The sequence below is a fragment of the Anopheles cruzii genome, chromosome 2 (assembly GCF_943734635.1).
Source record: "Anopheles cruzii chromosome 2, idAnoCruzAS_RS32_06, whole genome shotgun sequence".
Classification (NCBI taxonomy): Eukaryota; Metazoa; Arthropoda; class Insecta; order Diptera; family Culicidae; genus Anopheles; species Anopheles cruzii.
The window spans coordinates 24,472,492-24,486,580 of NC_069144.1; the positions used below are offsets into that span (position 1 = coordinate 24,472,492).

Genomic DNA, 14,089 nt, shown 5'->3' on the forward strand with positions numbered 1-14,089 from the left:
ATTAATTTTCGGACCTACGTAACCCGAACGCGGAGGATCATAAATTTCCCTTGAATTAGTTCGTATAAAACACTGAACGACCCCGATCGGGCGGGCTCTCTTTATTGCTGCCGTACAGGGGGCGCGATTTCGTTCCCTTTCCTGATTTGAATATTAAATGGAACCGAACGTGTACTTGACCTATTCCGACAGGCGCGGTCCGAGCAGAATCGTAACGTAATCCTGCACTGCCACCAGCCAATAGGCCGATACGGTTTACGGGGACGACAATCAATTCGCAGAAGCGATCCTTTCTTACCGGTCACGCCTTGCTCACCACAATTGCAGTCGTAAAACGAATTAACACGAAAGTTTTTATTATTTCAGAAAGAATATCATTAATTTCGGATTCGTAAACGTACTGTGTAAACGGACATAGGGTTGGTTAGAGATTACTTTTAGCATTTATTGATCCGTGCCACGGTTTCGTTGCAAATTATTGCACACGCTACAATCCATCAATTGCGGCTTCCACCGCGAACTATATTTCGTCACTAGTGGCCCAAGCATAAGCAGCTCGTCGCTTCTCGAGGAGAGTAGTTTGTGTCCAGGGTAAAACTTGGTCAAATCTGGCCAGTAGTGACCGTTAAAGTGAAACGATGTGCTACAATGCGGGTGGTGCCTACAGAACGATGTTTGCTGTTGCTGTTTCGCCCAATAAGTTATGTTTGATATTTATTAAATAGCTCGGGTTCGGTACTGAACCCGGAAACCGTACTAGAAGCACACTCCAAAACACAAACAGACAGTAACACGATCTAATTTCTTAGTAAACCCACCAGGTGGCTCAACACTATTGGGTTCCCTCTATTGGTTGATCTTGATGAAGTTGATCAACCCGTTGGTGGAGGAATCGTGCGTGGTGGTCTGGTTCGGGTCGGCCAGATCGACCTCGATCGCCTTGGCTAGCGCCTTGCCGAGCTCGACGCCCCACTGATCGAACGAATTCACGTCCCAGATGACGCCCTGGGTGAAGATTTTGTGCTCGTACATCGCGATCAGTGCCCCGAGCACGAACGGTGTCACCTTCTTCACCAGAATCGAGTTCGTTGGCCGGTTACCGGTGAACACCTTGTGCGGCAGGAGCTGCTCGAGCGCTCCACCGGAAAGGCCAGCCTTCTCGAGCTCACCGCGCGCCTGCTCGGCCGTCTTACCCATCATAAGAGCCTCCGTCTGGGCGAGATAGTTGGCCAGCAAGATCGTGTGCATCGCACCACTTTCGACCGGATTGTGCGTCTGCACCGGAGCGATGAAGTCGCACGGGATCATACGCGTTCCCTGTAGAAAGGACGATGAAAAGTACAAAAATCAGTCAATAATAAGTCATGAACCCAACAATTACAAACTTCCACAAAATAGCAACGCTCATAAACAGCCAACGACCCCGGCTAGCGACCCCGTAATGATTGATACATCAAACAGCAGCGGGTAACTCGAGCGAGACGCATGGTAAAGTACCGACTCCATTTGGGTTCGGTTATCGAACGAATGGCGAAGGATTTACATAAAACACACCGTTACCCAGGCGCGCCAAGGGTCGGTAAATTGAGGTCAGCTCAAACCCCTTGGAAAGGAACCACGTCCTTAGCGTTGTAATTGAATCCTCATCCTCCCCTGGGTGGACATTACGATTTGAAAACCGGGAAACGCTTTATGTCCACGATTTTCGCGCGAGAAATAACTCACCGTCAAGTGACGCGGCGGCCAGGACCTACGGTTGCTAGTGTTCCCCGATTGATCCCGATCCTTACCCAACTTTCTTTGCATCGAATGTGTAATGAACGATTGGCATGTTTTGGAGCTTTTAACTCAAGGCGCCTCGGTGGCTCGACTGCTCCTACATTGTAATGCTAAAACCGATTTAATCGGGGACGACTTTAAGGTACTTACTGGCAAGTAGTGGGGTTTCTTTTGGTGCCACACGACAGGGGCCAAAATGCTTCTAAGGTCGTGCATTATAAATCAAACTAATCTTGCCTTACGACGAACAGAGGAAATTTACCTAGCGGGTTTTTGAATTCTAAAATCACCTTGCTTTTTACCGCGACCTTCATTAGTCTTCAAATGTGAGCCAGGAGACCAGGAATACAGTCGGATGGTTTAGTTTAATACTTTCAATTACTCTTTTTTCTTAACTAACTTCAATAACACCTCCTTGGTACCTCTTTGGCATTAGGCAAAATGTAATGTTTTGATATGTTTTTTTGCCAATTAATTATTAAAACCAAAATGTAATAAGCAACTAAAATAAAACCTTACTTTAGACTGTAACTATCATGAACACATTTGATAGTAGCTGAGTTTAAATAAAGGAACAATCAGTATGGCACAGTTTGTGGCACTAATTTATAAAATTTTGCCAAAATCACTAAAACGTAACTCTTTTTTTTATCTGCATTGATTAATTAGCAAATGATCGTTGCAATCGAACCAATCGCCCGTGTTATGGTCACTTCCTTTCGAAGCTCATTCACACTCCATCTTGTTTCATGTTCATGTTCTCTCCCAGACCGCGAGCTCGTGTGCTGCTTCGTGCTAACAGAAGGACGGTGCGTGATTATGGATATCACAGGCACAATAAAGTAACCCACCGTAAGGTTGTTTGAATAAATAATTGGTCCGTCCCCAGCAAATGTTGAGATGTGTTTGAAGTGCCAATCAGCGTGGAGTTGTAATGAAGACGGGCAACTAACTGAGGGCTCCGCACAAAAATTCCATAAACCTTCTCAGCTGATCAAATCTTTCTTCCCCACATCCGTTGCCGGAAACCAGGACCGTTCGTTTGAGGCAAGTGGCATCGTTCACACCACAGGATCTCCCTGTATCATTCGCCGCACGTCACACGGTTTGGCTTCCCCTTCTGTGAGCTTCAAGGGCTTCACAATCCCCCAGAAAGCACGCAAACAAAATTGCAATGTCGGCCTCGGCCACCGGAAGGAAGGAAGGAAGGAAACAATAAATTACCAGCGGCCCACCGGGTGACCGCGTTCGCTTGGGACCCTCCGATTTCCAAATTAGTAGTGAAAAATATGTGTCGAAAGGCTGTGCTTCCGCTCGCGCGAGCGGCAATAATCTGTTGCTACTCGGGAGTGTGGACCACTTTTGACCCCTGATTCGTCGGCGGAGGGAGAACGGATTGTAAGTTAATTTGCGTTATCGGTGCGTATGCTTGCTACTCCACATTCGAAGCAAGGGGTTTGAGTACTCATTCGCTACCATTTGGTGTGTCCTTTGGCGCGCGAAACGTATTACTCCGAACTGGGTTAACCGGATGCCCGGAGCGTTTATCAGCAGTATTGGTCAAACACCGCGAATAATCATCACGATAGTGTTGCCTAGTGTTGGTAGTCTAGTGTTGCCACTGAGGCAAAACTCAGGAAATACGCTTCAAGTGTACTTGAAAGCTTGTTCTTGTTTACCGTCATGACTTTCAGAATGAGACACTCACCTGATGGATCAGCTGGTAGAAGGCGTGCTGGCCGTTGGTGCCCGGTTCGCCCCAGACGATCGGTCCGGTGGCAAAGTTGACCTTCTCGCCACCCTTCGTGACGCCCTTGCCGTTGCTCTCCATGTCGCCCTGCTGGAAGTAGGCCGCAAAGCGGTGCATGTACTGATCGTACGGCAGCAGAGCGTGCGTTTCCGCTCCGTAGAAGTTCGAGTACCAGATGCCCATCAGGGCCAAGATGACCGGGGCCTAACCGAGAAAGTACAGAAAAATGCAAAGAAATTCGTAACAATGTTGCCGACTCGAAGCTCTCCGCTGAGCCTACATTTTCATTCAGCGGCGCCGTCATGAAGTGGTTGTCCATGTAGTGGGCACCCTCGAGCAGCAGCTCGAAGTTGTCGAACCCGATGGCCAGCGCAATCGATAGGCCAATGGCGGACCAGAGCGAGTAGCGGCCACCGACCCAGTCCCAGAACTCGAACATGTTGCGCGTGTCGATACCGAACGCGGCCACCTTCTCCTTGTTCGTCGACAGTGCCACAAAGTGCTTGGCGACGTGCTCCTTCTCCGTGCACCGCTCCAGGAACCAGCGCTTGGCCGCCGTCGCGTTCGTGATCGTTTCCTGCGTCGTGAACGTCTTCGACGCGATGATGAAGAGCGTCGTTTCCGGGTCGAGCTTCTTGAGCGTCTCGGCAATGTGCGTACCGTCGACGTTCGAGACGAAGTGCGACCGGATGCCCTGGTTGTACGGTTTCAGCGCTTCCGACACCATCAGTGGCCCAAGATCCGACCCGCCGATTCCAATATTGACGACATCGCTAATTTTCTTGTTGGTGTAGCCGCGCCACACGCCACCGTGGATCTGCTCGGTGAACTCCTTCATGTGGGCCAGCACCGCGTTCACTTCCGGCATCACGTCCTTGCCGTCGACCAGGATCGGTTTGTTCGAACGGTTGCGCAGGGCCACGTGCAGCACGGCCCGGTTCTCCGTTACGTTGATGCGCTCGCCGTTGAACATGTCGTTTCGCATCTTGACCACATCGCGCGATTCGGCCAGCTCGAGCAGCAAGTTCCACGCATCGTCCGTGACACGGTTCTTCGAGTAATCGAGCAGGATGTCACCGTCGCCGGGAGTCGATAGCTTGAGGCTGCAGGGTGCAGGGGAAGAGAACAAAGTGAAGCGGAGATCATTAACATTCGGATTCGTGAACCCACCGGAGGCAACCTTAGATTTTAAACGAGCATTGCATCTAATCCTTCTAGAAATCAAGGTTCTAGGCTTCTCATCTATTGTTTCATCTATCTTTTCTGGCGCAGAGAGCGAGATCCGCGTCGCGTGACGCACCACTGTTATGTCACGTGTATGCTGTCGCCGCGGGCGGCTGTGAAGGTTTCGGGCAATAACGGATTTCCACAACAAGAATCCGTGAGGCGAGTCACTTTCATTTTTGCGCCATGTGCGACCCTTTCGATGGTAAAAGAGCATAAAGTTTGAAACACTTTTGGCCAACGTAAATAGGCGGTCCCGTTTATGAAGGATAGCAGGATAGTTGGGAAGATCGAATGAATGCCCTTTGTAAGGTGATTCCGGTGCGTATCACATGTCCCATCGCCAATTTTGAAGCCCCATAAAAACTGTTATTGTTAATCTCATTAAATTATCTACCCAAACGGACCCATCTTTTTCCAGAGTATGTCTCACAGCCTATCATCGAATCTCAAAATCTTCAACAAGAAATCGGCCACGAACGGTGCGTGCGATTATCAAACGCCACGGTAAAACGTGTACCGATACGAGTGCTCTTCCACTGCTGGTCATCTGCTTCGCGATCGTTTCGTCCTACCAAGCGTGTTACAGCTACGGCCAATATTTTATAGTGTTTGGCCCGAATTTCATCATTCACCCAAAACGAGAGGGGCCACAAATTGCATCACTTTTTGGCGGGGTCGGGCCCTCTAGGGAGATCGGGCTGGCGGTTTCGTTGCGTGGCTGTTTTGCTACTCCCGTTCACCGATAGGCCGAGAGATCGTGGAGGTCAAACAGCGTGTAGGCCGCCGCCGCCGGACGGCGACGACAATCACCGTCGGTCGAACGGTCAAACTTCGAGCATTGCGAAGTAATAAAAACAAAAAGAAAACGACACTCGATCGTCGGGTATGTTGCGTGCGGTCGCCGCGCTACTTACTGGAACTTATCGAAGCGAATATCGTCGCCCGCGAAGAGCTGCTTGATGTTAATGCCCGATCCGTTGGCATCGTAGTACTCCTGAATCTGCTGGTAGACCGGATCCTTCGACAGTAGCACTTTGCCCGACATTTTCGCTGCTTCGTTCGAACCGATCTAAACTGCAACCACACGACGACACGGCCACCAAAGGACACGGAATGCACCTGAATGCACCGGGAGGTTCACAGAAGGGTTAGGTAAGAACTCGATACAGCTCGGAAGCGGGGTCTGGTCTGAACAGCTTCAACAACTTGGCTGGAGGGCTTGGCGGTCACCGTTAGACTGACCAAGTGGTCGGCAACCAAACCGCGAGACCCCAAACGGAACGGAACACTTACACACAAGCTAGACCCCGCGACCGGAGAGCACGCAAGGACTTCACGTCGTGCCACTGGCTGGATATTCGGATTACAGGATCGCCGAATCGCCTTCCTTCGCAACTCTGTCTCAATGTCAAATGAAAAACATAGCGAGAAACACACGCACGCTTGAGTGAGACAAAGAGAGCGAATGTTTGCCGGCTTACGATAGCGCGGTGCGTTTATGCGTACGGTGTCGACTTCTTGGCGACGGTCCGTTCTATGCGTAGTTTATGGTTGTTCGAGTTTCGAGCTTTTTTCGAGCGCGCTTCAAATGTGCACTTCGATCCAACGGCGGCGCACGCGCCAGAGAGAGAGAGAGAGAGAAACTGTACGAATAAACAAAACGACCGTGAGAAGTGAGGAGCAAAAAAGTGAGAGTGGTGAGAAGAATCTGCTCACGGTGAGCAAATCGCAATTTACTGATTGAGCCGTTTGTTTTGAAAATTCCTAGTAACAGTAACAGTAAATTTAAATTAAACTTTTAAATTAAAATTTGTAAACGTTAGTCTTAGTGGACAAAACAGTAAACAAAGAATCTGATTCTCTTGAGTTGAAAATCTTTTTCGCTTGTGCCATTTTAGCTTCGTTTGGGGGTTTATCGATCTGAGAATAAAGTCAATAACTTCTTCATGAGAAATTTTCATCTCAAATTGTTTGCTTGTTTTGACATTTTTATCCATGTTTCGTTACGCGTTCGTGCGTTTTGAATATAGGCGAAATCAAAACTAGGTAAGTGTAGTTCATTTCTCTGTCTTGGAGATCGGATTAAGGATATCACTAAATTTCGTGTCCTTTCCGATAGTTTTCGTCATCGTTGAATGTTGTAGTTTCCTAGTTCAGTCTTTTACTCACCATTTCCGTTCCCAAAAGAGAACTTTTTACATAAAAAAATAAATTTTGAACTAAGGGCCCTTTGACTTCCATTTATTTGCAGCCTCTGACAGCTATCCGTCGAAAGGGTTTTGAGGGTAGCGCCACAAAGGATCCGTTCACTGCCAGACCCGAAATGGTGCAAAGCACCATTCTCTGAACGATAATTGGGTGGCTCCATCAAGCTGGCTGGCCGGCCGGAGAAAGATCGTGCCCTTTCGGAACATGGAACGCGGCGTTTTGTAAGACCCTGGGCGACACCGCACTCGCGTGTTGCTCTCTACTTAGCGAACAATTGTTTACAATCGTTATCCACCATTGACGCCCATTGGTTCCGAAGCTAAAACAAAAAAAACAACCGCCCCCGACAGAGCCGCGACCGAATTTCGATTGCCCAGAACGTGAGCTGGATAAATGAAAATGTCCAGGCTAATCCGTCCGGCACGCGGGTCCGATTTTCTTCGCTCCGACCAGTATTAGCGGTCAGAGTCTCGGGAGAGCATTTTATTAATTACCCTACGTTTGCCGATTTGCCGCCGAAATGGTAAAATGGCGTGAAACACTCGGGCGTTGGGCACCGGGACCAACAATGGACGGACCAAACGGTGACCAGTTGGCCAATAATTTATGCGACTTTGGTCCCGTGACCCATGCCCTTAGCCGAATGGCTCGTCGAAAGGATTTCGGTTTCTTTTTCGGGATTTGGACGACTCGTTGATATTATGGTTTGCCACGAAACGGTGACTAAGCGCGGGAGTTGTGAGGACCCAGTTGCCCGGGTGCCGAACAACCGGACGTTCATCCTTCCATCCGGTTCCTTCGCCGGAACAGCAATCTGGCGGTACTAGGCGGTACCTAAGGGGTGTTACCACTGATACGGTAGCACTAATTCAACTTACTTGGACCTCATCGGGTCAGCGATTGCGAATAATGGGCAAGTGGACGCAGGCAAGCCGCGTCGGTGTAACGTCGCTAGGAAATTGGCTTTGTTAACGATTAGAACCGGTAATAATATTCGGCCATGTTCACCGAGCGACCCCAAGGGCCACCCATCCATCATCTCGGGCTGCCGGGCTCGGTGCGAGTCAGAAGGCTTGGGCCAGACGGACTAGGACCTTAGCCCCAGGGTCTATCGAACCAGGCTGTTTTACTGCAATTGTATTGATTATTCGATAGCTTTCGTTGTCGGTCCGTCCGCTCCGTCAATCTTAATGAGAAACACTGCTCCTCAAACAATCTTGTTATGGACGGACCGCAACCAAAGGTTTGTGTGGCCGCGGATGATCGCGGATCGTTCTGTTTGGAGCGTAACTTTAAATTTGCCACCTAATCCGGGAAAGTCACGCACGCAAAATTACGATTGTTGTGGTGACCGGAACTAAACGTCTACTAATTTGCATACTTTAGTGGTTATTTCCATTTTCGTACGCTACGTCCTTTGGATACTCCAAAATGCCTGTTCATTGTGTTTTCCAGGTTTTTTAAAATGTTTTTTGATTGAGCGCTTGAGAAATCTTTGCGACTAGAGCGGTGAATAGTATTTCTATGGTTCATTTTACGGTTTAACTGCCATCTTTGGCGTCGTGCTAATACATCACTATATTCCAAGTCCAACAAAGTCCATGTGTCATACATTTTTCAAAGGACTTTAAGATACAAACACGAGGTTATTAGGTCCTGGTGCACATTGCTTACATTTGGGCGATTGATAAGCTCAAATCTTGTAGTGTTTTGCTTATACACGCCAGGGATTGTATCATATGTTCTCCTGTACGCTATATGTTCTCGTTACTTGTCTAGCAAGATTCAAGTTTGTAATATGAAGAATATGCTTTTTTTATTGTACCCTTAAAACTTCAGCTGTCAGTCAGTCGAACTCGAGCTTCCGGAACGTGCCGGCCGTTCCGAAGAGATCCTTTTCTTCCGCCAACGGATTGGTGGTTCGGCGTCGGCTCTCGTCCACCCCAAGCGATTCCTCCTCCATCAGGTACGTCCGGTTGTCGATCAGCTTCTGCTCCCATTCGTCGACGAACTGCTGCACCGGCCCTAGCTCGCCGCCCAACTCGGCCGGCAGTATGGACCGGGGAAAGTGTTTGTGTAGCGACTCGAGACTGGAACCGTGCGATACAATCTGTGTGCAGCGGGAAGAAAGAGGTAGTGCAAGATGCGATTCAAACAATGCGGCTCCCATGCCCGGAAACCATCTGTGATGTCGCTTCTGTGGGCATCCATCTCCGCTATCAGGGGGCCTTATCGGAAGCCACACCATTTACGTCACGTGCACTTACCGTCCGGTTGCGGTTCTTCTCCGTCATGAGACCTTTGAAAATGTTTAGCACGATGTCGAAGCCCTTCGGTGTGTTGACGAAGTGGAAGCCTTTCTGGCGGAGCGGCGATGCCTGCTGGTTCAGGATTGATGCTTTGCGCAGAAAGGAGAGATTGAAGTTGAACAGATGGCCGCTGGACGAGTGACCAAAGTCGATGATGGCTGCCTGGCCGCAGATCACCAGCTGATCGTCGTCGCGCAACAGCAGGTCACCGATCATGGTGAACACCTTCAGCACGTCGGGAAAATCGCACACTTCGCCGTCGAACGCATCGGCCCGGATAAGCATAATTTTCGGGTCGTCCGGGCGGACGGTGTGAGGCAGCGGAACCGAAACACTGGAAACACCCGAAACGAAATCCACATTCACTCACTGTCGTCAACACTTGTCGAGGACCTACCCCATTCGGATCACTTGGCGCACGAACGGATCCAGCGGATCACGGTTACGCATCACTTCCGGTAGGACGGAGCGGATTGTGTAGTAGGTGTCCAGCTTCTGCTTCACTCGCTCCAGGCTGTGCTTGCAGGCGCGCAGAAACCCTACCAGAAACTGCTCCTCGAGCCGGCCGCGGATGTGACCCGACTGCTTCATCCAGGTCTGGAGCAGCTCCAACTCCTGGGCGACGGTTTGCTCGTTTTCGTTCAGTTCACTGGCGGCCTTCGCTCGCAGACACTCCGGAATGGGCCTCAGGGGCTGGTGAGCAGAGGCGGGTGTTAGGGGTTTCAAGGTTTGTTACACATTCAACCTACCAGCTGAGCGGTTGTTGTACCGGACACCGGGAATGTTTCCTTCCCGATGGGGACTTCCGCCTTCGTGCTCATGATGACGCCGGTGACGCGATGGACTCCCGCTCAGTGACCGAATTGGCAATGGTAGGTACCTGCGCGGAAAGTTGTCCATACACCTTCGACGAACTACCTGGCGTGGCGAGATTGGCATGTGGTGAGACAAATAGTGGGCGATAAGATAAGAACTTTGCTATCCTTCTATAAGCGAACCATCATCGGCGGTCGTTCACGTTTCGACCACGTGTGTGTGCGTTGGCGCCCATGTGTTCCTATCGATGGTGGAGGGATTCACCAGACATTCGCTGGAGCTGTGAAGAGCCACATGGTTTGTGACGATCATGTTCTGAAGACTGGGGCAGAATGTGCGAGGCTCAGAACGATGGCGATAGAGGAGATCACTATAAATATGTTTTGGTTCAATCCTATCAAAGTGTTTCGCTTTGCTTCCGATACTGCAAACACTGCATAGTGAGTCAAACTACGAGCTGCGATTTACGAACATACAAATACAAGTTAACCCACCGGGGAAGTCTTTCGAGACACCTGGGCGATTTAAAAACAACAGCTGTTCATCAATTATCAACACCTGTTATGACGAACAACTTTAAAAGAAGGCATCTTAATGGGGTAAAGATAACACTTTTAGTGTTTCGTCGTCTCAAACGACAATCTACACTTTTAGTGGCTCTTAGTGATTGCCATTGATAACTTACTGTATTGACATTGAAACCATTAAAAGAAACATATTGAATTAAAAAATAATTCAATTTTACTACTTTTTACTTGTTACTGTCATAATGAAGAACACGTCTTACTTCAAGCCGAAATGCAATATTATTGCTGCAGTGTGTTTGAAGCTACGAAAAGCGTCCGAATGGATGGAAGGCATGTTGAATTGGCGAATGTAAAATTATTTATTTAGCGATGGTTGTTGTGCTTCAAACGTTACTCCATCAGACCTGACTTCGTTGCAAGAAAAAATAAAAGAAACTAGCAGACCTTGCGCCCTTTCTTCCGCCTCAGAGCAATAAATAAGCAATAAAGTTGAGCGAGACAGAGAGAGAGAGAGAAAGTGCCTGCTAATTCAATATAATAAAATTTTAACTCAATGTCATAAAAGAGATTAATAATCATCATAAGAATGAATATGACACAATGCAAAGACAAGAACTACTGAACAGCTGTTGACTAATAATTTATGTTTGTGTTACTTTACAATCATTCTTCTTAATTTTTATAATTTGTGTATTTGTAGATTGATTTTTGATTGAATAAACGGATTTAAACGGACCGGAAATTCAAAATTGAATTATTCAGTGTGAAAAGTGCCATCTTTCGAAAAAAAGTTGAACTAATTTCCTACCATTATCTATCAGCGCCATCTGTGAAGTGATGTCGTAAGCTCGGCCACACCTCGTAGGTTTTGAATTTTTGTAAAACGTTGGTTGAACGTCGCCAAGCGAAATGAGCACGCAAATTTGGACGAACAAGGATCCCGTTGCGAGAAATTTGTAAATCGGCGCGGGTCTATCTTATCGACGCACCGCAGGATTATTGAATAAATCGCACATAGGCAACAACGACGGCGAAGTCGGATCGATAACAAAAGTGTAGATTTGTTGAGAGCCAACCACCGGGGCCAGGTCCAGGTTAGTCTAGCAGTTCGGAATCCACCACATCGCAGGGTGGACGCTCGCCAATTCGGTTTCAGCAGGTAAGATAACGGATCGCCAACAGAATCGGCGCAATGAACTTTAGAAGTGAAGGGGTGCTCACTTTGGTAAAAGTTCCCTAATCCTACCGGTTCTCTATCTTTTCCATGCAGCTTATCACTCTCAACCGATAATGCCGAACATTAGGCCCCTGTCTGCCGAGTTGGCAAAGAAAGCCGCCGACGAGCTATTTGAGAAACCGGAACGGCTGGATGAAGATCTGGCCGCGCTCCGGACGTGGCTAGCGAAATGCCCTCACATCAAGGCACGCACGGACGATCAGTTCCTGATGATGTTTCTGCGTGGCTCGAAGCACAGCCTTGAGAGGGCGAAAGAGAAGCTAGATATGTACTACTCGATCCGTACAGCCCTACCGGAAGTGATGCGCAATCGGGATCCCGAGGAGGGCAAGATCAAAGAACTGATTCAGCTTGGCTCAGCGTTACCCCTACCGAGCACGGTATCTCCGGATAGTCCAAGAATCATACTTATACGACCTGGAGTGTATGACCCGAACCGATACACTATTCAGGAGGTATTCCAGTATAACACCATGATGGCCGATATTATGATGAATGAGGACGATAATGTGATTATAGCGGGACAGGTAATGGGTGGATTGGTCTACGTTTTGGTCTTATGTACAGCGTACAGTAGTTCATTATGCGTTTTTTTTCTCTCGTAGATGGGAATCCTGGATCTTGCCAACACTGGCATGGCTCACTTCCTGCAGTTCAATCCCTCTTTCGTGAAGAAGATGACCATGTGGAGCCAGGAAGGATCCCCGTTGCGTCAGAAGGGCTTCCACTACGTTAACACGCCGAGCGGGTTCGAGTTGGTGTACAACATGTTCAAGAACTTCCTTAATGAAAAGAACCGCTCTCGGGTGAGTTTCGGGACCAAAGTCCAGATGGGTTGTAGTCTGATATTTCTGATTTGTATCATAGCTACACGTCCACGGGAGTAACCTGGATTCACTGTACGAGCATATACCGAAGAGTATGCTTCCAGCTGAGTACGGCGGTGACGCGGGCCCAATCCAAGACTTAGTAGACGCGTGGGCTAAAAAGTTACTCAGCTACAGGCAGTACTTCAAGGAGAATGACCAGTACGGTACGGATGAGAAGAAGCGACCGGGTCGCCCGAAGAATGCAGAGACTCTGTTCGGGCTGGATGGTTCCTTCCGGAAGCTCGAAGTGGACTGAACACAAACCCGCCGTTTCGAAACCGAACCGTTTAAGACACCGATTGAACCGGAAACTTTTGGCACCAAGTGCCAAATGACAAGCTGAATGACCACGCAAATTTCACAATAAAGATCCCAATACAAGAAAACCGTAAAAAGGCGCGAGTTTATCTTATCAACGCACCAAAAGATCAATAAATTAATCGAACGAAGCTACGACGACGACGAACGTGAACCGATAACAATTGGCTCGGTTCGGTGAGAGACACCGCAAACCAGTCAAGTGTCGTGTCCGGGTTCTAGTAGGTCCAGTTTTACGGGAGCCACCATACCGCAGGGTGTACGCTTGCCAATTCGTTGTTCGGTTTAGTGAAACAGATCGAAAGAGCGAGAGTGAAAAAGTGAAACGTCGATCCCGCCGAAGTAAGATAACGAAGTGCCAATCGAGAACGCATCTCCTATGTGTTGGCAATTAATATGCACAAACAATAAGGACTTGACCTGCTATAGAAAATCCGATTGTCGGTGTGACGACCTTTAAAAACCAATTGTGACCTTTTCATGAAAAAGTGCCCCCAATCTTACCGGTTCACTATCTCTTCCGCGCAGCTTATCAAAGTCAACCGATAATGCCGAACCTTAGGCCCCTGTCTGCCGAGTTGGCAAAGAAAGCCGCCGACGAGCTATTTGAGAAACCGGAACGGCTGGATGAAGATCTGGCCGCACTCCGGACGTGGCTTGCGAAATGCCCGCACATCAAGGCACGGACGGACGATCAGTTCCTGATTATGTTCCTGCGTGGCTCGAAGCACAGCCTTGAGAGGGCGAAAGAGAAGCTAGATATGTACTACTCGGTCCGGACGGCCCTGCCTGAACTGATGCGTAATCGTGATCCCGAGGTGGCCAAGATTAAGGAGCTCATTGAATCGGGATCAGCGTTACCGCTACCGAACACCGTCACCCCAGATGGGCCGAGAATCATACTAATACGCCCCGGCGTATATGACCCGAACCGTTACACTATTCAGGAGATATTCAAGTACAACAGCATGATGGCCGATATTATGATGAAGGAGGACGATAATCTGATTATAGCGGGACAGGTAATGGGTGGATTGGTCTACGTTTTG

The 14,089-nt window shown here is 48.7% G+C and overlaps 4 protein-coding genes across 4 annotated transcripts in view; 2 read left to right on the top strand and 2 right to left on the bottom strand.

The window, feature by feature from the left end:
• Positions 1-422: 422 nt before the first annotated feature.
• LOC128268068 (glucose-6-phosphate isomerase) lies at positions 423-6,182 on the bottom strand. The gene is made up of 5 exons (XM_053005077.1): positions 6,050-6,182; positions 5,671-5,875; positions 3,810-4,632; positions 3,488-3,733; positions 423-1,317 (listed from the first exon to the last, which is right to left on the bottom strand). The coding sequence occupies exons 2-5, from the start codon at positions 5,799-5,801 to the stop codon at positions 847-849; spliced, it is 1,671 nt and encodes a 556-aa protein (XP_052861037.1). The 5' UTR covers positions 5,802-5,875; positions 6,050-6,182; the 3' UTR covers positions 423-846.
• A 2,628-nt stretch (positions 6,183-8,810) lies between these two features.
• On the bottom strand, positions 8,811-10,094 carry LOC128268117 (alpha-tocopherol transfer protein-like). Its single transcript, XM_053005134.1, has 4 exons — positions 10,023-10,094; positions 9,671-9,966; positions 9,232-9,607; positions 8,811-9,074 (listed from the first exon to the last, which is right to left on the bottom strand). The coding sequence occupies exons 1-4, from the start codon at positions 10,092-10,094 to the stop codon at positions 8,811-8,813; spliced, it is 1,008 nt and encodes a 335-aa protein (XP_052861094.1).
• A 1,812-nt stretch (positions 10,095-11,906) lies between these two features.
• On the top strand, positions 11,907-12,978 carry LOC128267338 (retinol-binding protein pinta-like). The gene is made up of 3 exons (XM_053004150.1): positions 11,907-12,380; positions 12,459-12,659; positions 12,721-12,978. Exons 1-3 carry the CDS (start codon positions 11,907-11,909, stop codon positions 12,976-12,978), a joined length of 933 nt encoding a protein of 310 aa, XP_052860110.1.
• Positions 12,979-13,291: 313 nt separating this feature from the next.
• LOC128278728 (retinol-binding protein pinta-like) overlaps positions 13,292-14,089 on the top strand; it is a 976-nt gene continuing 178 nt past the window's right edge. Inside the window, exons 1-2 of the mRNA XM_053017456.1 lie at positions 13,292-13,382; positions 13,569-14,062. Of these exons, the coding sequence (XP_052873416.1) occupies positions 13,589-14,062 (474 nt within the window). The 5' untranslated portion in view covers positions 13,292-13,382; positions 13,569-13,588. The remainder of the gene's footprint in view (positions 13,383-13,568; positions 14,063-14,089) is intronic.